Source organism: Crocodylus siamensis, chromosome 6, assembly GCF_052110815.1.
Source record: "Crocodylus siamensis isolate JL-2025a chromosome 6, ASM5211081v1, whole genome shotgun sequence".
NCBI classification, from domain to species: Eukaryota; Metazoa; Chordata; order Crocodylia; family Crocodylidae; genus Crocodylus; species Crocodylus siamensis.
The window spans coordinates 88,750,330-88,776,652 of NC_143400.1; the positions used below are offsets into that span (position 1 = coordinate 88,750,330).

Sequence of the window (26,323 nt, forward strand, 5' to 3'; positions counted from 1 at the left end):
ATGCATGGGCAATGGAATAAGCTGCCCAGGGAAGTCAGGGAATCTGTCACTGGAGGTTTTTCAAGAGGCTGAACAGGCATCTTTCCTAGATGGTTTAGGAATCACACATCCTGCATCTGTGTGGCAAACTGGTATAGAAGACCCACAAGGTCCCTTTCAACCCTGTGATTCTATCACAATTTGCACCAGATTGACTGACCCGGGTTCCTAAAGATACCCAGCAGGACAGCCAGGAGCAAGTGATTTGGATCTCTTGACAGTGGACGGGGAGAAGTATGTCAGTAGACCCGAAAAATCAACCTGAAAATTCAGTGTTCTTCAGCCAAAGGGTATGTCTTTATAACATAAGGCAACGCTGTGCATGCTAACTCCTAGTATACTAGAAGCCAGAAGGAATATTGAAGCTGTGGCTCTCAGTCTTTCTAATTAGCCCATGAATAACCCCTGACTAACGCAGCAGTAATGCTTGTAGTTCCAGAGCTTATATATGCAGAGGTAGCTTAGGATATCTCTTGCACAGCACTGTCTTGGACTTCATAGGCATGTCACTGGTCTTCTGCTGACAGGATCCAGAGAAATACGCTAGGTAGCTGCAACCACAGCATCTTCAGCGCTACCTGCAGAAGTTTTGTCTGGAGAACAGATATGCAGCCCTAGCAGAAGAGAAGGAAGAGCATGCTCCATTGCTGGAAGAAGACAAGCCAGGCCTCACCAGGGTGGGAAGGATCGAGATGACTGCCACCAAGAAGAAGCAATGGGTGGTGGTGGTTGGAGGCTCCTTCTGCTGGAGATGGAGGAAGCCATCTGCTGACCTGACCTGTTGTCTCAGGAGGTCTGCTGCTTGCCCAGAGCCCAGATCTGAGATGTCATGGAGGGACTATGAAGGCCTCTGACTATTACCCCATGCTGCTCATCTATGTGGGCACCCATGATGCTGCCAGAGGAGACCCTGAGCATATCAACAGTGACTACAGGGCTCTGGGTGCAAGGGTGAAGGGGCCTGGGGCTCAGACTGTGTTCTTGTCAATCTTTCCAATCAAGAAAAAAGGCCCAGGCAGGAGCAAGTGCATCCTGCAGATCAACCCCTGGCTGCATGGGTGGTGTCACAAGCAGGATTTTGGCTGCTTCAACCATGGGATGTTTTTCCAACAAGAAGGATGGCTAGGAAGAGATGATGAAGAGAGGGTAGAGCATCTTTGCAGAAAGGTTCGCTAACCCAACAAGGAGGGCTTTAAATTAGGTTTGCCAGGGATGGAGACCAAAGCCCTGAGATAAGTGGAGAAGCGGGAGACCTGGAGCCTGGGAAACCAGCAGGTAGAATCGGAAGTCCTTGCACGGTCACAGAACTATGATGTGACGGGAATAACAGAGATGTGGTGCGAGCTCGCATGACTGGAGCATTGTCATGGGTGGGTGCAAACTGTTTAGGAAGGACAGACAGGGGAGAAGAGGAGGAGGAGTTGCACTTTATGTAAAAAGGCCATATGATTGCTCAGAGCTCCAGTATGAAGTTGGTGATAAGCCTGCTAGGAGTCTCTGTGTTAGGGTCAGAGGGGAAAGCAACAAGGGTGATGTTGTGGTGAGGGTCTGCTATAGACCACCAGGCCAGAAAGACATGGTGGATTAGGCTTTCTTCAGCCAGCTAGCAGAAGTTTCCCAATCACAAGCCCTGGTTCTCATGGGGAACTTCAATCACTCTGATGTCTACTGGGAGGACAATACACTAGTGCGCAGGCAATCCAGGAAGTTTTTGGAGAGTGCTGGGGACAACTACCTGGTACAAGTGCTGGAGTGGCCAACTAGGGGCTGTGCTCTTCTTGGCCTGCTGCTTACAAACAGGAAAGATTGGTGGGGCATGTAACACCTGCCTGGTGGTAGATGGCAACGTGGGCAGCAGTGACCACCAGATTAGATAGGGTTCAGGATCCTGGAGAAAGGAAGGATGGAGAGCAGCAAAGTAAGGACCCTGGACTTCAGAAAAGCAGACTTTGACTTGCTCAGGCAACTCATGGGCAGGATCCCCTGGGAAGCCAGACTGAGGGTGAGGAGGAGTCCAGGAGAGCTGGCTGTACTTGAAAGAAGCCTTATTGAGAGTGCAGGAACAAACCATCCTGATGCACAGGAAAACTAGCAATTATGGCAGAAGACCAGCTTGGCTTATCAGGGAACCGTTCAGTAAGCTAAATTTACAAAAAGGAAGCTTATGAAAAGTGGAAACTTGGACATAAAACCAGGGAAAAATATAAGAGCATTGCTTGGGCATGTAGGGATGAAGTCAGACAAGTCACTTAGGGCCAGGTTTTTAAAAGTGGTCTGTATCTAATTCATTGAGCCCTTGTGCAAATTGGGCTATGAGGGAAAACAGGAAATGCCCTGAAATCCTGACCCCACATCCACACATGCCTCAGTTTTCCCTGCTATACAATGGTGGCAATGAGACTGAAAGAGAATGGCAGTGTTATAGGGCTATATTGGTAGTACACTGGAAAAGAAGATCTGGTCATTCTTTCTATCTCTTACTGAAACCTGGTTTTCAAAAATAGAAATTAGTTAGGGTGGTAAAAGGGAAATATAGATTTATGGACAAATAATAAGCTCATACCATTGCACTACCTCTTGAGGGTGAGATCTATTGAGCTATAGAATAGGTTCCTGGGGGAAGGAATGAAAGTCCCTATTGTTCGGTGCATTTAAAACTAGGACAAACATATCTCTGAAAAATGCATAATGAGAAAATCTTGCACTGCCCTGTGGGGTGGTCTAGATCAATGGGGCTCACAGCTGGGGCTCTCAGAGCCAAACTAGACCTCGAGGCCCTGCACAGCCTCTGCCTGGTCCCTGCCCAGTTGGGATCAGGCTTCAGGCCTCACGCCACCCCCATATGCCAGAACTGAGCCCCAGAGCACTGTACCACCTCCTGCACATCATGACTGGGCCTCATGCTGCCCTGGGTGCCTGATTTAGCACACATGGCCACAGCCTGCAAAGTTCCCTGCAGATTTGTCGAGAGCCTTGCAGGCCACTTGACGTGGATCCTGAGAGTGATGCCATCTGGAAATTTTTCTTGGTAGGGTCCCCCATGGCGGTAAGGTCAAAGCTGAGGTTCCAGACAAGTAGCAGCCCAACCCAAATAACTAGGCTAGGTGGAACTATTCAGCCTGGTTCAGCAATCCACCTAGGAGAAGGATACTCTGAAACTAAACCTACGGCCTGGAAATCTCTCTGCCACCAACCTAGTTCACCAGGCCACAGCACATGAGTTTCAGGCCTAAAGAATGGGACCAGTCAGAGCAAACTGTACTCCATGTTAAAGCTTCACATGCAGGGAGAAAGGAAACAAGTTCCCCAAGTCCTACAGCACCAGAAGTAGGGCAAAAATGGCAGGTGTAAGATGACACTGGAAGCTGCAGTCCCAATCCTGCATGCAAGCAGCTCAGGAGTACGGGTCGTTCTGATGACAAACCAGAAACGACGTCATCACCTGGCAGCACCCTGAGCATCTGAGCAGCCTTTTTGAAGGATAGCACTGCTCACTCCTATGTAGAAGAAGGGCCTAGAAAAGGTGGCCTAAAGAAACGCTCATCTTCCTACCACCCACCCAGCTTGCCATGGTCAGCGGGCATCTTCAAAGTGGCCAAATTACAATGAAAAGGAAACCAAAACTCTAACTCCCATCTCAAAAGGTGGGGAAAAAAGAAAACCTCTGCACCTTCTATGTTGGAATAGCCATACAATGCTGTATCTCTAAGGATAGTAGCCACCCTCAGCGATGCTCAGCCTTGGTTGCCCATGAGCTAGCTAGCCTAGACCTCAGCACAGCAGCCCTGTGTGAGGTGCACCACCCAGAACAAGGCAGCCTAACAGAACCCAGTGCTGTTTACACCCTCTACTGGTCAGGTAAACTGCAGGTGAAGAGGCACCTCTCAGGTGTTGGCTTCATGATAAAGAACTCCATTACTTCTGAAGCTACAAAGCTTACTGATCGGCCTTTCTGGTTGCATCATGTCCCTACGCCTTCCTTTATGTAACCGGCAGCATGCCACCATTATTAGCGTGTGCACTCCAACCCTTCCAGCAGACACAGTTGACAAACTTAAGTTCTATACTGACCTCTGCGATCCCATCCAGAAAACACCACCCAAAGATAGGATTGTCATCTTGAGTGATTTTAACTCAAGTGTTGGTGATGCCTAGTTAACATGGAAAGGTGTGCTTAGAAGACACTGGGGTTGGTGCATCAGTGTCATCTTGGGGAATGCCCTGAACACCAGAGTTATGCCTGGTGCTGACTGCCATACTGACCACCAACTCGTCTGCTCAAAGCTGTCCTTCCACTTCAAGACTCAGCCCAGTCACAGAGGCAACCCCCCCAAAGAAACACTGTATTTCCAAGCTGCAAAACCAATCTTGCCAACAAAAATTTCCAAAAACCCTTCAATCAAAGCTTGGAAAACAAGTCCATGCTGCAGACATCTCACCTGACGGTCTCCAGTAACATATGAAGTCAGTAGTCTTGGACACCACCAAGGAGACAGTTGGGCTCAGTACCAAGAGAAACCAGGACTGGTTTAATGAAAATGACAGACATCCAAGCCCTGCTCTCAAAAAAAGAGGACTGCTCATCAAGCCCTTCTAACATAGACAACTAGCTGAAAGGTGGCTTACTGCCAGGCACGTAACACCCTTCAACGGAAATTGCGTGACATCCAAAACAAATGGTGGACGACTCTTGCAGAAAGAACGCAACTGTGCGCTGACAATGGCAACACCAGAAGCTTCTACAAAGCACTGAAATCTGTCTGCAGCCCTACCTTCCTGATCCAAAGTCCACTGAGGAGCTCTAATAGCCAGACTTTGTACATTGACAGTGACTTGGTTATGGACCTATGGTTTGAGCACTTTCAAACTCTCTTTAGCACTGAATGCACAGTACATGAGTCTGCCATCAACCAAATTAAGCAACTTCCTGTCATAGAGAAACTAGATAAGCACCCTGCACTGAAAGAAACCTTCACTGCTATCGGCCAGATAAAAAGCAACAAAGCCCCTGGAACTGATGGAATTCCTCCTGAAGCCCTGAAATACAGCGGTCCTGCTTTACACTCCAAACTAGAGAAAATTCCACAGGCTCCGAATGATGCTGTAACCATCACCCTGTATAAGAATAAATGCAAAAATCAGACTGTTCCAACTGCCGAGGGATCACCCTTCTGTGCGTCACCCGGAAGATCCTAGCTAGAATCCTCCTCAACAGGCTTGTGCCTGCCATAGCAGAAGAGGTCCTCCCAGAGAGCCAGTGTGGCTTGAGAAGAAACAGAGGCATGCTAGATATGGTATCTGTGCTCAGACAAATACAGGAAAAGTGCTGGGAGCAGAACAAGAGGCTATACATCACTTTCATCAACCTCACTAATGCATTTTACACTGTAAGTCAAAACGGCCTCTGAAAGATTCTCAAGAAGCTTGGGTACCCACCTAAGTTTCTCACCATGGTCAGGCAACTCTATGACAGTCAGCGTGCACAAGTCAAGTACAACAACAGTCTCTTGGGTCCTTTCCTGATCTCCAGTGGAGTTAAGCAAGGCTGTATACTCACCCCTACGTTGTTCATCATTTTCTTCACCATGATGCCGCAGCAAGCATGGGACAATCTTGGGGAAGGTGAGGAAGGTGTCTGCATCCACTTCCAGACAGATGGAAACCTCTTCAACTTCAGACAGCTATAGGCCTACAGAAAGGCCTCACAACAGCTCATCCATGAACTTCCGTTTGCAGATGATTGCGCCCTGGTGGCCCATACCCAACATGATCTGCAGCCCATGACTACTTGCTTTGCTACTACAGCACAACTCTTCGGACTCACCATCAGCCTGACGAAGACTGAAGTTTTTCATCAGCCAGCTCCATTCCAATTTTATGTGCCCCCAGAGATGACTATCGAAGTAACTGAGCTAAATGCTGTCAAGCAGTTCACCTACCTGGGGGGAGTCATCTTGTATGATGATGTGATCAACAAGAAGGTAAACAACAGACTCTCAAAATCCAGTAGTACCTTCAGCGCGTGTGGAACAGTCACAGCCTACATGCACAGACCAAAGTTACGGTGTACCGAGCTGTTGTTATCTCCACCCTACTGTAAGGCACTGAGTCATAGATCTTATTATCACCACCATGTACACTTCCTTGAGTGCTTTCATGAGCGCTGCCTCTGCACCATTCTCAAGATCTGATGGCAGAATTATGTCACCAATGTGGAGGTGCTACAAAGAGCCAATACCACCAGCATCGAGGTGACTCTCCTGCAAACTCAGGCCCAGATGGATGACAACTACCTCCCAAAGGCCATGCTGTATGGGGAACTAATGACTGGGAAACATGACAGAGGGGTCCCACGTAAGTGCTTCAAGGACACCTGATACTACAGGTCCTTTTCTGCCTGCGGTATTGACCACAAACTGTGGGAAACACAGGCTACAGATCGTGATGCCTGGCAGCTCCAAATCAAAAATCAACAGCCCTCTTTGAATGTCAGCACAGAGCCAGCACTGAGAAGAAGAGAAGGGGGAAGATACACTCTCAACTAGCACCAATCTCCCATACATATGTAACCATTGTAGCAGGATTTACCACTCTGCAATTGGACTTATTAATCACTAGCAGGCCTTCAACCAGTGTGGGCAGTTACCTTCCTAATCTCTTTGTCTGTGAAGAACCATCAAGGATGCCACACACTCCTTTAAGCCAATTTCTACCCTCAAAGGCTCATGCATTCCTCCAATAGCTTTGCCCTTCACTGGGGAGGCACAAAAAAGCCTCACCCCCGCTGCCTTGTGGGTTACTCTGTGGAGGGAAAAGGCTAGGGGAGCACATCTCGAACACAAAGCAAGGGCCCAAGCTCACAGTGAGACTTGAGGCAGGGCTCAGGTCGCGTAAGGGACCTGAAGCAGCGCCCATGCTCACAGCAAATCCTGAGGTGTATAAAGGAGCTGGGCGAAAGGTCCCAGGGGGATGGGACCCTAAGCCTATTAGGGAGCTAGGTGTGAAGGTCATGGGGCAAGGGAGTGCAGGGGATTGAGGCCCAGTGTCGGGCAGGGGATTAAGGTCCCATTGTGGGGGCATGACAGGATCAAGAGGGTCCTGAGCTGATCAGGGAGCCCAAGGAAAAGGGAGGGTCTGGGAGCCCCGATTGATTGAGAGCCCAGTGTGAAGGCATTGGAGTGTGGGTCCCAGTGTGAGGGCATGGGCTTATAGGCTGGGTGTTAGGCCATACAAGCTCAGGCCAGGTGTTAGACCTTGGATGCCATCTGTGAGGCATATGACATGGTATAAGGGGAGGTTTGGAGCCATGTATAGGCCCTTGGTATCAGGGCAGGTAAATGAGAGCCTCCCACCTTGTTACTAACTTTATATTGGTTTCATCAAAGGCGTGGCAGAAGAGACAGGCAGGCAGTTTGCCCTGAGAAGTGGGTGGGCCGACATTCAGACCGGCCCCAGAATGCTCACTTGTTACAGAAGGCCAGTGGCATTTCTAGTCTGGTAATACTAAGACAGTCAATCGACTTCATGGCTCAGTTATCATCTCCCTGATTCCTGTTAATCTCGCTCCACTCCACAGGTGTTAATGACTGTATACTTCTTTAATGGCCTCGATGTTTCACTTTTTAGACTAGTCTTTCTTCTGCAGTTCTGCTGTCTTATAGCCATTCCTGGTATTGTCTCTCTATTGTATAGCCCTGCAGACTGTTTCTAGCTCTTGCTAAAAACCTTCACTCAGGTGTGGTAATATTAACTCAGGTATAGAAATGACTGACAGTGAAAAATATTCAAGGCACTGTCAAGATGCTCAAGAAGGCTAGATTTTGTTTTATAAATCTGAATAAGAAATATAGATTTAACTATAATGTCTGCAGGACTAGTGATACAAATATCCCTTGACTATTTTTTGCCTAGTTTGCTGTATTTTTATTTAACATTTTATATACCCTAGCAATTTAGTGCACATTTCAATAGCAATATTTGTTTCTTGTTTTGATCAGAAACTGAAGAGTAGTGCGAGGTCTCTACCATATTAGTAAAGCTTCTAGTTTCTCTTTAACTGTAGAAAAAATATGTATTGTGTTATATGTGATGATGTGCCACAAAGTACCATCTACAGCCCGCTTTTCAAAATCTGAGATCTGCCCATGGTTGGTTGTCTGAAAATGGAAGTCAAAGCCTGAAGAAATACTGACTGGGATTTTTTTAAAAAGGACCAAGCAACTAGCCATCCATCTCTTATGTATACATGGGGATTTGAGCACCCAGCTCTCTGAGGCTCTTTTAGAAATCCCAGCAGTGGGCATCACCCATCCTGGGTGAAGATGAGGCAGAGGCAGGGTGATGTCGATTAAAACAGCACTGCTGTTACATGTGCTGTCCTTGCTCTAGGCATTAGTCGACCAGAGGTGTAACAAGGCAGCTGGGTCCCTGGCAGAGCTACATTACACAGAGGCAAAGGCAACTTTCAGCTGCCCAGTACACCCACACAGCGGCAGCTTCCCTGATTGCCCCACCTTCATTACACTACTGCAGAGGACTCCATTATCTAGGACCAACAATCTGGCACCTTTCTCAAGCGCTACATTAGATTTTAGCTGTCTTACTGCTCACATTCCCCTTAAGAAATCTTTACTGTGCATTACCATTGAGCAACCCACAGCCGTAACAAATAGTGCGCGTAGTAACCAAGGAGGGGTTCTGTCTTACTACAGGCAAGAACACCATGCCACTGGACCCCAGCCGTCGCATTGTAACTGTACAAGACTTTCCATAGCTGTACAGTGGTACTGAAACACTAGAAAATGAAAAAATCCTTACTCTCTATATTGGTCCAAGAGGCAAGGATTTTTGGGATATCTTTTATTGGACCAACTGTATAGCTGAGAGGGCTGTTGGACAAGCTTTTAGCCATCAAATGGCCTTCTTCAAGGCCATAGATTTCTAGATTGGCTCGTTATATTCATATATAGGGGCATTCCCTTGAAATTGGAATCAATCCTAGTACATTTACACTTGAAAAAGATATGATCTGAGTTATTTTCTTTACACCCCCACAGAGGTTATTCTAGAGAGGAGAATAGGGCCATGTGTATTTAATACATAGGCTTATGAAAGGGTTACATAATATGGGCATTATCAAATATGAGTCAGCCTTCAGTTTCCTCTTCAGTAATAGTACATTGGCAGAGATGACAGGCAAAGGCTTTTATTTCAGCTGAAGGAAATTATTAGTTATTCATTCCTAACAGCACATGAAATTCCAGCGCTAAAAGTTTCCAGAAGGCAGATGTAAACACACATATACACTTGATTGTCCTGTCTTTTATCCAACAGTAAATCTAGAGTAGCAGGGCTGGAATTAATAGAGGTTACAACACTGTGAAAACAGAACTGAAAGTAAAATTGGACCTAATAACTTCAGCCACTTCAAGATATTCCACTGCAAAAAAGGTTGTACTGTAAGAAAGCTCAGCCTTGAAAGCTGAACTTATGATCTCTCCTTCTCAGTGCAGTTGCCTTTTAGCACTGGAATAGTAATGAGACCAGGAGTGTGTCTACACAAGATGCCTTACTGTGCAGTAGACTAATGTGCCCTCCCGCAGCTGCTGCTTTCCATCCTTGTGCCCTGATTGGCAGATTGGGGCAGGCAGCTGGGAAGCAGCAGTGGGGGCAGGGACTCTTTCCCAGCCCCCTGCCCCGATCTGCCAATCAGGACATGGGGCTGGGAAGCAGCAGCTGTGGGAGGGCACATTTTCCCAGACCCGTGTCCCGATCCACAGATCAGGCACAGGGCTGGGAGGCAGCTTCCCTGGAGGTAGGACACCTTCACCCACCCCTCAGAGACCAGGGCCCCCTGCCAGCCCAGGGCTGGCACCCAGGGGAGCCTGGAGCTCCCCCTGGGTGCTGTAGGGGGGCACAGCAGGCAAATTAGGCAGAGTAGCCATGCATTGAACTGCTCCCCTCGGGAGCAAATCTGCTCCTGGCAAGGAGCATGTGTAAACACCCTGCTGGGCATTAATTGCACATGTAGGTGCACCCAAGTATAATAAATCCAGTTTAACTTATTTCACTTGCTTACCCATCAGGCTTTTAAAAATCACTCCATTACTTGTCTGTTCATTTCCTCCCAGTCCGCTAAATCTTTCGAGCCATGTAGTTATCCATGTGGTCTTCTAATAAACAAAAAATGGAAGAATGTACCTTTAATAATTGCAGTCTCTCTAGAACTATGGTCTTAGGTCATCCTGCTCCTAGGTTATATTTGCATTTATTTGCTTCCTAGGATTCAGACAGCCCAGTCGCATCAAACAGTGTCTTCTGGTTCAGCTCTAACACTAGAGAATGCCTGCTATAGGGATGAGGAAAAGTTATCACAGATACCGCATTGTAGCAAAGAATTCTATTTCCAAAGGAACCACCGAGACATCAATGGAAAAAGTTGGCAACCAGGAGGAGTGTTCCTGTGTCTCGGTTGCTATTAGTGCCCGGTCTTTAGGGTGTCGTTTTCCTCTTGGGTTTCTGTGTTTGTTTTATGCTTTGCTTTCCTTTTTCGGTCAGGATACTTTCTGTGATTAAACAAGATAATGCTTCGCAACAGCACAGAATCTGTTCTGCTGCAGGACAAGATGAGCCTGTGCTTTAAACAACCAAGAGACAAATGGAGGTAAGTGGAAAAAAATTAATCAAACTGCTCTGGGTTGGGAACATGGGGGGGAGAGGTTGTCAGTCCATTATTTGAAGGTAACTAACACATCGTGCACTTGTTTCTTCCTAGCTATCTGCAGTGTTGAGAATTGTAACTAAGGTCCGGCCCTGAACTATGCCAAGGAAGCAATTGCTTTTGGGTTTTTGCTAAGGTTTATTCCTAAGAGGTTACAAAGAGAGAGAACCTTTAAATGAGGTTCCCTAAGCCTTCATGGTGGAGTTTAAATACATTTTCCCTTTTCCTTCTACTTGCAAAGAACCTCTGTATTTTCACTGCACTGTGTACACTGAACACTAATCAGACAGCTTATCCTGGTATTGTATCATCTTATATTTGGTCCACCTTACTAAAGCTATATTTGCTCAGTTGTATTGAATCCTATTATAAAGACAGAGTGCAAAGGGCAGTTTGTGGATGCTCAATGAATCCCTGTATCTAATAAAATAAGCACCTGCTCTGTTGGAAATAGCAATGTAAAGCCATAATGGCAACATGAAGTGAATAGTGTTAGTCATCCTATTTCATAATCCTATCATGTTGATATAGTTTGGTTCATGCAGGAGATGTTTGTAACTGTGCTGGACTTCGAGATAAAGTGAATGAGCTACAGCAAGTTAAATGTTGCCATTAGAGGGAATACCATACACTACAAGATTTGATGAGGTAGGCTCCTGGCCATAAGATATCTCATCTTTAAGTTATCAGTGGGTTTTATTTATAAAAAAAAAAAAAGCCCAGATGCATTTAAAACAGGCTTAGCTGGACTGGTTTTCTGTGATGTGCACAGGTACAGTTTCAGCAGAGGCAGAAAAAAGAAACTGTGAGTTCGTGGCTTTATATATACACACACCTATTTGTATATATACACACACACATACACACACACACACACACACACACACACACACACACACACAGAGTGAAGCTATATATATACTGGAGCTGGTTGAACAGTGGGCAGCAAATAAATTAATTCAGAAACCATCACCTTTCTTCTGTTTCCAAAGTCTCTACAAGCAACTTAAAACTTCAATCCATACTACCAGTATTCCTCAAATGATTCTAGCAAATCAGTTCTTGTAAAACCATTTTGATTTATTCATTTTGATCATTAGAATTGATTCTATTAAATCAATTCTAGCAAATCATTTTGCATATGTGATGAGCAAAATTTGTGCTGTATTAATTGCTTCTGATTGAACACATGGGCCAGGTACAGACACTACACAAAAACACATTAGACATAAGATATCACACATAAGTGACCAAAAACCACTCTACACCTGTAACAGTACAGAAGTCCAGAGCACACAGACTGGCTTAAAAATGGGGGAATCTGGATGGATGTTGTTTCAGACCTAAGTGATTTAGGTTAGACCAGTCTATTGAACATCTGTACCAGATCCCCTCCTGCCTCAAGTCAGGTCACAGTCCCTCAGCATCCCAGGCTGCTTTGTGGGACCCCGCTAACCCGTCCCCACAGGGTGGCTCACTAGGTTCAACTATGCTTGTTTTCTCTGGCTGAGCAGGGTCTTGCAGAGCCATCTGCAGGAAAGAGGTGGGCTAAGGGGTACACCAGCTGTCACCGGTGGCTGGACATCTGGTGGGGGGGCTGGCCCCAGCCCCAGCCCGAGTCAGCCCAACTGGGGAGGAAGGGGGCAGCTGGCTATGGAGGTCTGCTTCCCCCTGCTGCCTGGCCTGGCTGGCCAGTGTGGTTTCTGTCCCCAGCCCTGGCCCTCCCCCAGCTGGCTGTCAGCAGGGGTGGGGCGGTGGGGGGATACAGAGATCCCCCACCTCATGGACCCAGCCCCCCAGACCCAAGCCCGCTTCTTCCCCCGCCCCCCCCCCCCCCCAAGTGTGAACGTCTGTTCTGTTTGCTTCCGACCTAACCTAGGGCTAACTTAAATGCTAATGTGAACTGCTGGCATTCAAAATTCACTTGCCATGACTAGCCCCCACTATTTGCTGATCGTTCGTTGTTGCGGCAGATTATTGTTGTTGCTGTTCCTTATTCATATTTTCCACTCGAACATCATAGAGTGCAATCACAAGTGCGGAAGACCAGTGTTCATTCACTGAAGAAAATGAAATGATTTTGCAGCATTTGTGCACAATTCCTCCTTTTGTGCATATGGGTGTAACAGCTCTCAGTGGTCCTTTTCACCCTTTGTCTGCCTTGTCCTTCCGGATTTTCTGTGGGCCCAGCCCTGTCTCTTACTCTGCACTTACGAGAGGCAGTCAGCTGCTTTAGTGTAGAGCAGGTAGGTTTGCCTGCCTCTCATCCCTGTATTAGAATAACACCCAAATGAAACAAGGGACAAATATAGTGCTGCTGGCTGGGCAAATATTGAAGTTGATGGACATTTCACCTGAGTAAAGCACACGGGATTAGCCTTCAAAGTGTGCTCGTGAACGCACACATCTGTTTCAGGGAGGGGATTAAGAGTTAAACTGTATTTAACTTGGCAAACCCATGCCTGAAGGGGTGAGTCAGTCTGCCCAATGCAGCAGCCAATGCTAGCGTTGACCATTTGCTTTGCTTTCCATCACACGTTCTTCCTCTTCAGCAGAGGTTTCCAGTGTGCTTTTTGTTACAGCTGTCTGCCTTTCCTAAACTGCACTGAGAAAAAAGCAATCATAGTTCAGGGCTCTCAGTCCTCTTTGGTAACAAGAGAAGAAAAAGTAAAACCTCAGTACGGAAATCACTAATAGAAATGTCAGCAGAGAATTGGATACTCTCGTACCCTTGAGCCAATGATACAAACAATGAAACTAAATAAGCCTTAAGGCTAACATACAGCTAATAACTTAGCTGTGAGGACTCTGGGACCATGGAGCCTGTTTGATACCATATAATATTCCCACTGCCTTTTGCGGTATTTACTCCTGTTATACATATTAGAGTCAGGCCCGTGGTCTATATGAAGGCAGGGCCAATGCAAGTCTTTTTTTGCTGCAAATAAAATAAAATTTGCAAAATTTGCAAATAAAATTTGCAAGTTGGAGGGGGCTGGAAAAACAGCACTCCGGGCTGCATTTCTGCTGCCCCCAGCAGTCGCCTGTGCTGCCCATGCAGTTACACCAGCCCTGTCTGAAGGGCCAGATCCTGATCTCATTCACACAGGCACACGAGAAGATTTATTTCATCTCGGTTAAGACAGTTACATCGTAATTATTCTGTCCCTTTCTTCTGTAGTCTCAATTAAAGTATGACCCATTGTTATAAGCGTTTGCCATGACTTGGGGGGAAGTTAAACTCCTCTACCAAGTCCTGCGCTTGAGTTTTCAATACTCCACCTATATTGCTATAAAATGAGAAACTGTTCTAATCGTGGAAACTAAGGGTTGTGAAAAATAGTTTACCAGCTGTCTAAACGGTATCTGCGGAAAAGACTACACAAAACAAATCAATAACCACCTTGTAAGATAAAGGCACTTTGGGACTCAGCAGGGAATGAAAAGGAACAAACAGCAGAGTGGCGAACTGAAAGAAAATTAAAATACTTGATCGACCCCGAAGGATAAAAAATAATAATTATAATAAAATACTTTAAAGCACCTTCATCAGACTGCACCCCAGGAGAAGATTTAACTGGTCACCATGGAAAAAGAATAAAGTGGGATATTAAAGTCAGCAGGGAAACGAGAACAGAAAATATCTTAAAAGAGAACAAATGAGTGAGACAGAAATGCTAAAGATTTCAGAAGCAAAGCAATGGTAATTGTCAAAAATTCAAGCTGATGACCCTCCATTCAGTTTGATTGTCTAATAACCCATGGCAGATACTTGGGAACTGGATTAAGTTATTTTTTTAACTTATTGCTGTAAGATGATGTGAGGTGTTTTCCTCCCCTGTCAGCTAGTCAGAGAAAAAGTGTGTCTTTTTTATAGTGAGGGCTGCAATGTTGTCTTTTGTGTGATATCAAACGGGTTGACACGTGCCATATCATACATTAACATCTTTCCATCTGATGCAAGTTTAAAGCAAGAGATTTGGAAAAGCAAGCATCTTTGAACTGCTAATTATGTTTAACAAAGCGGAGATTTCAGGAGTTATTTTTTAATGAGCGATCTGCTTTTCCCTGAAAAGAATCATGTCTCCCAGGCTCCCTGAAAATGCACTGAAACAAAATGATTATTATCTATGTACAGCTGCCCTTGTGTATGGTGCTGTAGAGGCAAGTGAAAAAGGAACAGGTGACCACAAATAGAAATAAATCTGAGTTCAAGGCCTAAAGAATGGCTCAGCTTCAACAGGAGGAGTGGAGAGCCCTTGACTCGGCCTTATTAGGGAGTAGTGAAACTAGGCCAGGGCAATTTGGGGAGCAGCTGCCCCTGGTGCCAAACTTGGGGGTAGGGGAGGAGGGAGGAACCAGCTGCCGTACCTGGCAGTGGCAGCAACCAGAAGTCACCACTGCCCCTGTGCGTGCCCATGGTGCCCAGCTATGTCATTGCACCTCTGAGTTAGGGTACTCTCCTTGGCTGAAGAAGGCATAAAACTACTCCCACTTTCCAGGCAAGTTTTCTAAGCACTGTGCAAAAGGCTGTCACTTCCTCCTCTGGCTGTGTCTTTAAAAGAGTAAACCCTTCTCACTTCTTTGAAAGAATATTTGCAGGATCCACCCTGGATTTAGCGTGGCTAGAGCACCCCCACCCCCGCCAACCTCCTTGACAACTTTGAGTCAAATGCCTATGCGCCAAAGAGGGGAAGGGAGGTGATGCTAGGAATAAAGTCATTTTAAAAATGAACAGAGCCTGCTGGGAGCTAATGACTTTCTAACGGCTGATAACTCTCTGGCAACTTAGCACAAGGAAGATTGTGCATGCTTAAGAAACTGCAAGTGAGCATTTCTTGGACCAGAGCAAAAAGATACAACGCGGGCGTGGAACTAGAACGTAGAGTTCAAACCAGAAAAATGGTAGTGAAAGGGGGAGCGCGTACAGGGAAATTAGGAGTTACTGAGTAGACAAATAGGAAGATAACAGATGTTAATTGTCATTGAAGTGGTAAGTTAGTTAAAGCTGAGCTTGTGTAAAGATTGAGCCCGGTCAGATCATGGTGGCAGCAGCAACACCCATAAAACGGACAAGTTCCCATAATGCTTCTGACTTGTGCCTTTTGCACTTTTCCTTATTGATAGTGGCTATAACATCACCCCAACTCTACCATTTCCTACTTGTAAGCAACTGGAAACTGCTTTGGGGTATTGCACACTGAAGATCAGGCAGAGTGACTGAGAGCTCTCTTGCCTGTTCCCTGTGCGCCAGGGAAACACCGTGTATCTGGGTCCATCAAGGCAGTTTTCTTTAAGCGTTGCTGGGGATTACTGTTCTACTGGCATGGTTTAGTACCCGCCGAAGTGTTGGGGCTTAAAGCCCACTTTATGGAAATGGGAGGCTCCTCCTTAGCTTGCTTCTGCCACCATATGGCTGAAGGCAGGCAAAACTTGGGGGCATCTGAACCCCAAGCCGAGGCTTGGGTCTGCACATAGGATGCTTGCTAAAAGACTTTGGAAATATCGGAAGCCCCTGGTGGGGGTGGAGGATGTTTGCCGGTTGTCGGGCCACTTATGGTTCTGGACTGACTCAGGGATTTGGACTTGATTTGGCTTGAAATACGAAAAATTTCTTTAAAAAAAAAAAATGTTCCGTGTGTTCCAGATTTCCCATTGGCTAGCTTTGGGCAGCTCCCTAGTCAGCATGTGGCTTTTTTGGATCACCCTCCTGGAGTACCTAACTCTCTCCACGGACCATGGAGGGAACCTGTGCACCTAGCTGTGGGTGTTGGATTCCACTCTAGAGGCCAACTCCCAAAAGTTAGACACTGCAATAGTAGGCATGCAAGTGTGTACTGGATGTTTTGACAATAGTCCTTCTTAAGTGAACTGATGACTCTGCAGGCAAGGGTCCCTGGGTAGCTGTGATATCTTTTATTAGACCAGCTGAGTAGTTGGCCAGAAGTTCTTAGCAAGCTTTCGGGCACCATCACCCTTCGTCAGGCAGAGGGAGTCACTGCTGGTCTGAGACTCCAAGGAATGAAAGAAGCTAGAAGTGTGACAGGATGTCAGTGAGGATGTAAATAGGTGGAAATGAAGCCTACAAAATGTGGAGCAGGGAAGGGAGGGGAGAAAAAAGAGTGGGGGGAAGCCAAAGGCAAAGGAAGCCAAAGGAAAGTCTGGGAGACTCTACTGTAGTGGGTTTCCAAGGTAGAAAACAGGCTGTCTGTGAAAAAGGAAATAGCTGGAAATTAGGAAGACAAAAGGATAGGAAAGGAGGGGAGGGAGTGGGGAAAAACAGAAGTGTAAAATGTCTGCTCTGGCAGATACCTGGTGAATCAGATGTCAGGTTGTAATGTGTCATAAAAGCAATGTCTAGATTGGGTCCACGATTTTTGGTATCCAGTAGATTTATGAAGTGCAGTTCATACCCTGCAGAGTTTCTGTTAGTTATGCAAGCCAAGGAGTCCTACTGGTTAGAGGTGAAAGCTTCCCAGTATAAGCAAAGTAAAATATTAGCCATTTGCTACTTTACCCAAGATCATTCAAGCGTATTGTAGTGTACCCCCTGTCATTCACCTGGAGCTGGGGGAAACGGGAAGTGAAGCAGTGTGATTAGTGATGGATGAAAACCAAGAGATGAGAGTCCTGGCTGGTAAGTGCTTAAATGTTTGGGTGATTATCTGGACCTTATCTAAAGGTTTGAGTGTTGGTGGAGGACAGGCCTACAGCCCATCAGCAGAGAGCTAGGCAATTCCCATGATGCAAAAAGGAGCTTAAGGAAGCAAATTCTCTCCTAAGTTCTGCATGCTCATTGCTTCAAGTCCATTCAAAAACAGCCCTAAAAATAGCTTGTCTCATGGTATTTTGGAGCTACCACTGAGGGAGTAAAATACAGATGCTGAAGACAAGCACTGCTACACTGGCTCAGGCAAAGCTGCTGCCAGCTCAGCATCCTGTTCTGACAAGAGCCAATACAAGAGTCTTTAGAGAAACTTCCTAGAAACAACACAGTGGGCAATTAGGAAATAAATGGCCTGTAAGGGAACTTTTAATTTTAACTCCTGTCAGTTAGTGGCTGATGTATACATCCAAGCATAATGGTTCAGCTCCCTCCTATCAAATTATACACAAAAAGCACTGAGTTAAAAAATGCTAAGTTAAAAGAAGATGACTTCCATGGATAAAGTCAAGAACTGGAAAGTTAGGAAATGCCCGATGTAAAGGATACATATTAAGTCACTATGTATTTGAGCTTTGAATGTAGTAAAGGCCTTCTGGAAATACCAGTATATATGATCACATTATTAAAGGCTGTGTTGTAACACAGTGCCCAAAAGCTTGCACAAGCGATCTTCAGGCTGGCGCTTCCTAACTGTCTGTTGTCTGACACAGCAGGGAACTTGAACCGAAATCGCTCATTCCTGGCATGTCCAAGGTTCATGTGAAAATATTCCATCTGGCAGCCTATCTCTAGAAACAGGCACAATAGGCAGACAGCACATGCCATCGTAGTCAACAGTCGGGCACCATTTTCACTGAAAACCATGGAAGCTTTGGCTTGTCTCTTGTGTTGCGCTCCTTCTTGCTTACTCTTCTTCTGCCTTACGAAGGTCTCATTTCTTCTTGTGGTTGTCCTGCTTCAACAGCAGAGGAGGAGGGTGCCCGCACTGAGGTCATCACAGGGTGCCTAGGGCAGTCTTTTGAGAAGTAGAAATGTTGGTTTGAATCCCCCCAGACTGAGGAGGGCGTAGGACTAATGTCTCCCACTTCCTGAGAGAGGGCTCTAACCACTATGGTGTTATGCAAAAGGTAATCACTGAGGGTAACATCTGCTCTCCCTCCAGCTGTGATTTTGAATAGTAGAGTCCTTGGCTGCGGTCTGTGCTGTCCTCAAGGCTTTGGATGTGCTCAAAGCACATGCCCAAAATCATGCCCTATAGGGCACTTAAGCTCTTAGTTTCCAGACCTAAACCCCATTAGGATATAAAAACTAGGCAGAGTAGTGCCTAAGGAGCTGGCAAGCAGTGGGGTGGCTAGGAGCCAGGGCACCTGGGGCACCATGAAGGGACGATGCTCTGATGCACTGTAATTACAGTGCATTGGAGCAGACTTAATTGAGTCTGCTGGAGCGTCATGGGTATCAGCATCCCCGTACTGAAAAAAATGGCTTGTTCAATGAGTTTTAGTTAAAGCGCCCCTGCCACCATTTTCCAGTATGGGGGCACTGACACACGTGGTGCTCTAGGTGCTTTAATTAGAGCTGCTCTAATTAAAGTGTCCCTCCTCCCCCCCATTCACAGAGCATGTGTATAAACACCCCTGGTCTCTACCCCTGCTCTGGTGAGGGGCGGGGACTAGTGCATCCTGGGATGATGGAAGACTGCTCGTTCTATCTCCATGAAGCAGACTGAAGTTACCCTAACGCGAGCTAGGTAGCACAGCTAGAAGTAACCCTCACCTGAAGTAGTCTAACTTTGAGACTCTCAGAGGGCACTTCACACAAGTTAACAAGCTTTAATGTACAGACCCTTGCATGTTAAGTGTCCTTAGTATGGTCTAAGTGTAATGTGTAAATTCACCTTAAGTGTTTTGTTTGGAACGGCTGCATACGTGCAAGAGCATCAGGCCCTCGGCATCCAGGACTACAACTCTGCAGCTCAGTTTCAAGCAGACGAATATCTGCGCTTGCAGTTCTGAGCTTTTTCTATGTGCTGTTAGCAGTGGCTGCTGCCTTCCAACTAGACACATGGTGGTAGAGTGTCAAGGGATATCTATTTTGCCCACTCTAAGTGCTTTAAGGATTTGGGATGAAAGGTACCATTCAGCATAAGCAGGCTTGTCTCTGCTGTCAGCTACAAAGGTATTATTTTATTTCAGGGGAGTGCACCCAGGCTTATCCCAACATACACTAAGCCAGAATCCAAACCAGTCTCTTTCTTGAACGCTTCTAATCTTGATCTTTAATCTATACCCAAAAAAGGTTGTAACCATTATTCTCTTTCTAAAAGAACCTAAGTGTTGTGTGGGATTCCATGTAAATGTATGGGGCATGAGTCTCATTCACAGTAAACTCTCTTTCCGGCAATGGAAATGGCGTGAATGTAATGAGATTCAGGCTCGCTGACTTTAAAGGAGCTAACTTATACCAAAAGAAGTCAATCTTATTTCAAATTGTCTGTTGCTATCCTTTCTTCTGCTTTCTGTATATTCTCTGGTGGTGTTCAGTTCTTCTTTTCTGCCAAACTGGAAAAACTCTGAGATGTATTTAGTTTTATGAATAGTTAAATTCAAATATTGCGTAGCTGACAGCTTCCAGGAATCAGTTGTTCTTCTGTTGTCAGTGATGTGACACTCAAAGATGCTTCACACTGCAATCAAGACTCTTGAATGTAAGTTAAAATGTGCCTGTACCCTTTGTATCTAGAACAGCTATTTTCATATATTAACCATTTATCCCCCTTGCCCCATCCTATCAACTATGCAGGAGTATTTAGGATCTTAGTTAATTTGGCTAGAATTAAGCAGTGGATAGTGTCTCATTGTTAAAAAATAGAACCATAATTTGACAGGCAGCAGAAGCTATGTATGCATGTATCTATTTATCTGGTATTGACTTCTTCAAACACTGCAAGGGGAGTTAGATTAATAGCACTTGACATTTTCACAGCAGACAAGTGCTGTAATACAGTTTTCTATTATTTTAATTTGCAGAAAACTTTTCCCTAGCATATCCAATAGGTGGCAGCACGTCATCCACGACGAATTGGAATCAGAGAAACTAGGTATAAACAGAAAGAGCCCTAGCAAAGCGGTTAGGGAGTGCTGTACGTTCTTTCCACACTGTTTTAGTGTATTATAACATACAGGTTAGGGATGTAGCAATAGCCCAGGAGTTTAAACTTCAGCCATAACAATTTCAGGAATGAAACTCAAATGCAAGGTGTGGAATAAAGAGAACAAACTACCCAAGATGGAGAAAGAAGAATCGGCATCCTCCCTTCTTGCTGCATAAGCCCATACACAGTGTTGCCCCAGGTGTCACTGGGGCAGAAAGTAATTGTGCGCGACAAGCACCACTGTGGAGGGCCATGCTGATGTACCCACTGAATATAGACATGACACTAGACTGGGGTTCAAGGGACATGCGTTCTCTCCCTGGCTTTTCAACTGACCTGCACTGTGTATAGCTTTAAGTATACCCTTGGGTGTATTGCTTTAGCTCTTGCTTCTCTTGTTATCTCCTTCTTTCTAGATCACCTCAAATCCAAACTCTTTGAGACAGAGGTTTTCTCTCACCATGCACTGAACATGCATTTGTTCAGTGCCTAGCACAAGAGGCCTTACTCTTGACTTGGGGCTGCCGATGCGATTAAATTGCAACTAAAAAAACTGTAGTACCAGTTTGGACAGGAGAGCACCAGCACAGCCGCTAAAATGTAAAAGAAAGCCAATGGTGTGACAGAGTTCTTTCCTAGAAACTGTAAAATAACGTACCTTGGCACTAAACGGAGACGGGAGTACGAAGGATTTGATGCAAATAAGGCTTATATAAATAAGAGTTTGTAATGCCTTGTTACCCTAAAGAGCTACCAGAGAAGTCCATTGCAAATGGCTTAAAACTGTTTTTCAAAAGCCCTACATACCGACTTCTATTAAGGATCATAAAGATAATTGTCAGCATCAATAAAACAGGAGCATAATCTAAGTACATACCCAATGGAGCAGCATGTTTCCTTAGAACTCAGTGTGCATTTATGAATGCAATAAAACCCCCAGATACTACAATTATAAGTGTTCAGTATATTAGAGTAGCTAAACAGAGCTGATTGAACACAATTAGCTGAATATATTATTTTGCAAGGTTTTTTTTTTTTGTGGGGTTTTTTTTTTTTTTTATTAAATGCATTACTTGACTAAATCTTTGGAAGCATTTCACAAGCTAAACAGCCACACGGTATTAGGGGAACTATTTAACAAATAACTTGTACCCCAGAAGGAAAAAATCCTTCTATTTTGACTTGGGTTTTTTTCTCCATCCAGCTCTGAACTAGGCAGCCTGAAATACACAACCTGCCTTTGTCTGTATTTTTACATGTCCAAAAACTTAAACTTCTTCAAATAATAGAAAGGTTTTGTGGGGGGGAAAAACATCACGCATGTTTTATCTCTTTCCAGGAAAAACCATATTGCATATATTAGTTTTAATGTTATTTAAATGCAAATGATGTTTCATCCTCCTGTTTCACTGACATTACATGACCTCATCTTTCAGGTGTGGCAGCTGATTTCATTAGTGAGTTTGCAGGCGTAAGTTATAAAAACGAGTGTAAGATCAACAGTCACTGATCCCAGCCTCCAGCAGAGTCCTGGGTACTTTGATCCCTCATAAAGACTGATGTCAGCACTTTAAAACATGACTAAGGTTAATACATTTGTTAACCCAGCACTACTGATGATATCCTTGACCTGCCTTTCTTCAGTCTGTTTAAACCCATGAGTTTCCAGGGACACAAACCACTTAGCAACGATGATACTCTGCTTAAAATAGCCAAAGTTCTAACAAAAAATTAGAAGATACCTTTTTTTTACTTGCAGTATTACTTTGCTACTGTTATTGGGCAATATGTCACTGGGTAGCAAACTTTGAACCAATGGGAAGTAGCTTAACTAAGCATGGATGAGATGGCATCAGCCCCAGGTACTGACTTAGGAAGGGCACCAAAATTGCTCCCCACCCCTCCAGAGTCTGCACCCCAGCAGCAAAAACAGCCCCACAAGATTGTTCTTGCAGTAGCAGCTGGTGCACAAAAACCATGCTGCGACTTCGTTTAGACAAAGAGCCGGGATAAGCAGAGCATGCAGCGGCAGCGGCAGCCAGAGACTTTTTTGGGGTGAGATGTCCTGTGTCCTCCCCACCCTTGGAACCTGCTCCTCGTCCTGCCTCCTACGACTCTTGTGCAGGGTTTGCCCTGGGCCCGAATCCCAATTGTTATGCCACTGCCAAGTGACTGCAGTGCTGTACACGGGGTAGACCTCCACTGACTTCACCCCAGGATAAGCGAGATGAGAATCAGTTGAAAAAAGTGAGCCTCCTAGGGTTGGGTCCTTGATGACACCCTGCTTTGGAGGAGGCATTATAATATTAAATATTAATGCACTTTCTCCATGTTTCCTGACACACTACATCCTCCTCCCACTCTTCAGTTCCTGCCTAATATGTTGGCTTGGAATAACCTTCATCTTCTTATACGGCAGTTGCTCACTTTTCCTTCACCCAGGTCCCTGTTTCAAATGGCAGCTTTGCAAATAACTATTTAGTTCACTGCCAGTTCCAAAAAAATAAGGGGAAACTTGTTTTTGGTTGACTGAAAGAGAAGAGGTCTGGGAGATAATTTTGGTTTCCTCAGCAGCTCTCGTTCTAACATATTGACCATGTAAGAAACAAGACTACAACAACCGCCATGGTGTATATTACTATGATTTAATGCATAACCCTAAATATGAGGCATGCCTTCCAGACCTCTGTGCAAAAAATTGCCCAAAGAAGAGGGAGGATAGGTATGCATCGTAGTTATTCTTCAGTTGAAGCTTTTGTTCACACAAAGAAAGGCTTTAACTCTTTGACTGTGAAGGAAACCTGTAAAAATTTGAGGTGTGTGAAGAGGAGAGAAACTTCTGCCTGAGTCTGCTGACAGCCTGAAGCAAAGGCTGCTGCAGTCAGTTCAATGGGTGCTAGCGCAGGTGGCAAAGAATATATTTAAACCAGATTGTCACCTCTTTCACAGATTCTCAAAGCATGTAGGAAAAATGGGGAAATTATACAATAAAGACCTATATCTGTATTTGTATATTTAATGCTATACTTCAGAGAAATATTCAGGGGCATCTTTCTTGTGTTTCCAGTTAACCAGAGGTACTGTCTTTGCCGCTCATTTTGGCCAAGGACAAAAGTATTTGGTTAGGATAGCAAATTACCTACTACTCTTGTAAATTAGTATTGGAACATGGATGCAAAGCTCTATACATATGTTAGGAGTTAGTTCCTATGTGCGGGGCTATTAATTAAGAAACACAGGACTTTAAAGACACTTGGCAGGGTTATATGTGCAAAGGGGCGATGTATATTAATTCTCTTCAAAGGGAGACTCAGCTTTCACTGTTGTAATCCATCATTTTAAATAAATGTGCTGTAATATTTAGATAATGGAATCCCAAGTACACAAGCAAGTACATTGACTTTCACTGTATAGTCAATCTACAGCTTTCTCAAAGAGAAACTTGTACCTGTAGCTAAGACGTTTTACTTACTTTCCTATGACCTTGACAATTATTCAGAGTTACTTAAATTTCCTCTCCCATTCTTCATCCATTGTCCTTCAAAGCTTTGAACAAGTGTCATTTTGTAAAACTAACCTTGTTAGTGCAGAAAGCTTTGCTTTGGCTACCGCTGGGCAAATACGGCAAAAATACTGCAAATATTAATTCCAGGTCACGTTCACCCCTGTGTAAAAGACCAGCACAGACTTATGGATCACTTAAATCCTCATTTGCACCTAATAAGGATGACTATATAGGTGTGAATTTCATCTAAAGGGCAAGTCTGAAGCTCACATGCATATGTGAAGCTAGCTTTCAACCCTCTGTCCCAAGTGCAAATAGCACCATAGCTATTAGGGGTGTACGAAGCAGGCCCTATTTGATTCGGATTCAGATTTGGCCCGAATCGGGGACAAGCATTCGATCCATTGATTCGGATCCCTGTCCCTGATTTGATTTGGCTGAATCCAAATATGAAGATTAGATGCTTATTCAGAGAATCAACGATTCGGACGCAGACACAGCTTTAAATGCTTTTTCTACATACCTCGAGGTACCAGTGCGGCTTCTGAACGCTGTGATGCTGGGACACGTCTCACAAGAGTGCAGGGGGCCCTCCACATGCTCAGCAGTGAACTGAGAAGTGGACCAGACCCGGGAGGGAACGGGGGAGCCCTGGCACACTCCCCGGTGGGCGCAAAAGTGAACCGGAAATGCTTCTGGTCCACTTCCAGGTCTGCTGCCGAGTGCACTGGGGAGACCCGCGTTCCTGTAGGATGCTGCATGTGCCCCAGCATCGCGGCATTCATGAGCCGCCTGGTACCTAGAGGTATGAAGAAAAAACATTTAAAGCTGTATCTACGTCCAAATCGCCAAATCTTTCCGAATCTCTCTGAATCGATTCAGAGGGGTCCGGTTCAATTCAGAGAGATTAAAGGGTCCTCTGATTTTATTCAGATTCAGAGATTCAGCCACCGAATCGGGCTGCATCTCCACCGAATCGAATCAGGGGCCGAAGCTTTGCACAGCCTCAGTAGCTATGATAGCATGATGGCGTTCAGTGTGGGCTAAGTTTAACCAGCTTGCAAGAGGGTGGTTGTCTCCTGCCACGAGCTCTTTGCACACTGAGCTCCAACATGAAATGCATTGACAGTGGCTGAGGTCCTGCTCCATACTTCAAGCTTAAACCGAAGTTTGCATTGTTTCTGCAGACATGCAATTGTCAAGCTCACTGAATCATGTCTACTGCACGTGCATTCAGGGCTCTTAGAGGCTTCAGTTAGGAGAAGGAGAGATGGATTTAGCAGTAGTGGGCTGCACATCACAAAGAAAATCATCTTGACAAAAAGCCTGTTTTTGAGTAATAGTCAAGACTTCATCTGGCAAGAGAATTTCATCTTTCCCCTGCAGTCTGTCGACAGATCTACAATCCCCAAGTGTATACTGGGGTGACTTAGGGTTTATCTGTCTAAAAATAACTAAAACATACGTACCACTGTTTCCAGAATTTCAGTGGGCTTTTCATCAATCCCATGTGCCCAGATTACTGCTCTATTTTTAAAAGAATTCCCCCCGGCTTGTTATTTTTGAGATTCTGTGTAAAAATGAACAAAAACACAGTCCGGATCCAAATTCACATGTTGTGCCATTGGCCCATTTCCAATGGAGAGAGGTAAGCAAATTCTTTCTTCAAGAATCACAGTAACTTTAGAAGGATACTCCCTCATTCCCACTTGACAGTCTTAAGCCAAATTTTCAGGCAACGTCCCTGTGAACAAAGAGGCATTTGGCTGAGGCCATCTGGGATTGTCTCACTAGCCATCCGTAACTTTGGGGGCAATGTGTTATCAGTGGGACACAATGCTCTGGAGGTCACGATGTCCTTACTGACCTGATCTCTGAGAAGCGATGCTAATTAGCCAGGGTACAGCGCTGTGATGACACAACTAAGCTTCTTCCAGTCTCAGAGCTAGCATGGGGCATCTCTGCACAGTGCTGCCTCGCACCATACTGGCATTTCCAAGACATCCTTCAATTTGGTTTTAACATTAGGGAAAGGCTAGCAAGAAGGGAGGTGAAGGGGTTGGACTGAGAAAGATGGGGATTCAGTTCCTTACTTGAGAATAGACTCCTTATATGACCTTGAGCCAGACAGTCCCATATCTGTAAAAAAGTAATGTTATGTCATTCTGCCCTGAAAAAAGAGATTTGAGTGGGATGTGAGAGGAAGCCTTGTTAAAAGGCTATGGTTATTTGTAATAT

General features: G+C 45.1%; 1 protein-coding gene and 1 long non-coding RNA gene across 2 annotated transcripts in view; one reads left to right on the plus strand and one right to left on the minus strand.

The window, feature by feature from the left end:
- LOC149863122 (uncharacterized) overlaps window positions 1-26,323 on the minus strand; it is a 105,825-nt gene that overhangs the window by 26,527 nt on the left and 52,975 nt on the right. The window lies entirely within an intron of this gene.
- The window catches only part of LOC149863123 (calcium-activated potassium channel subunit beta-2), a 252,574-nt gene continuing 236,850 nt past the window's right edge, over window positions 10,600-26,323 (plus strand). The window contains exon 1 of the mRNA XM_090054443.1: window positions 10,600-10,702. Within this exon, the coding sequence (XP_089910569.1) occupies window positions 10,623-10,702 (80 nt within the window). The 5' untranslated portion in view covers window positions 10,600-10,622. The remainder of the gene's footprint in view (window positions 10,703-26,323) is intronic.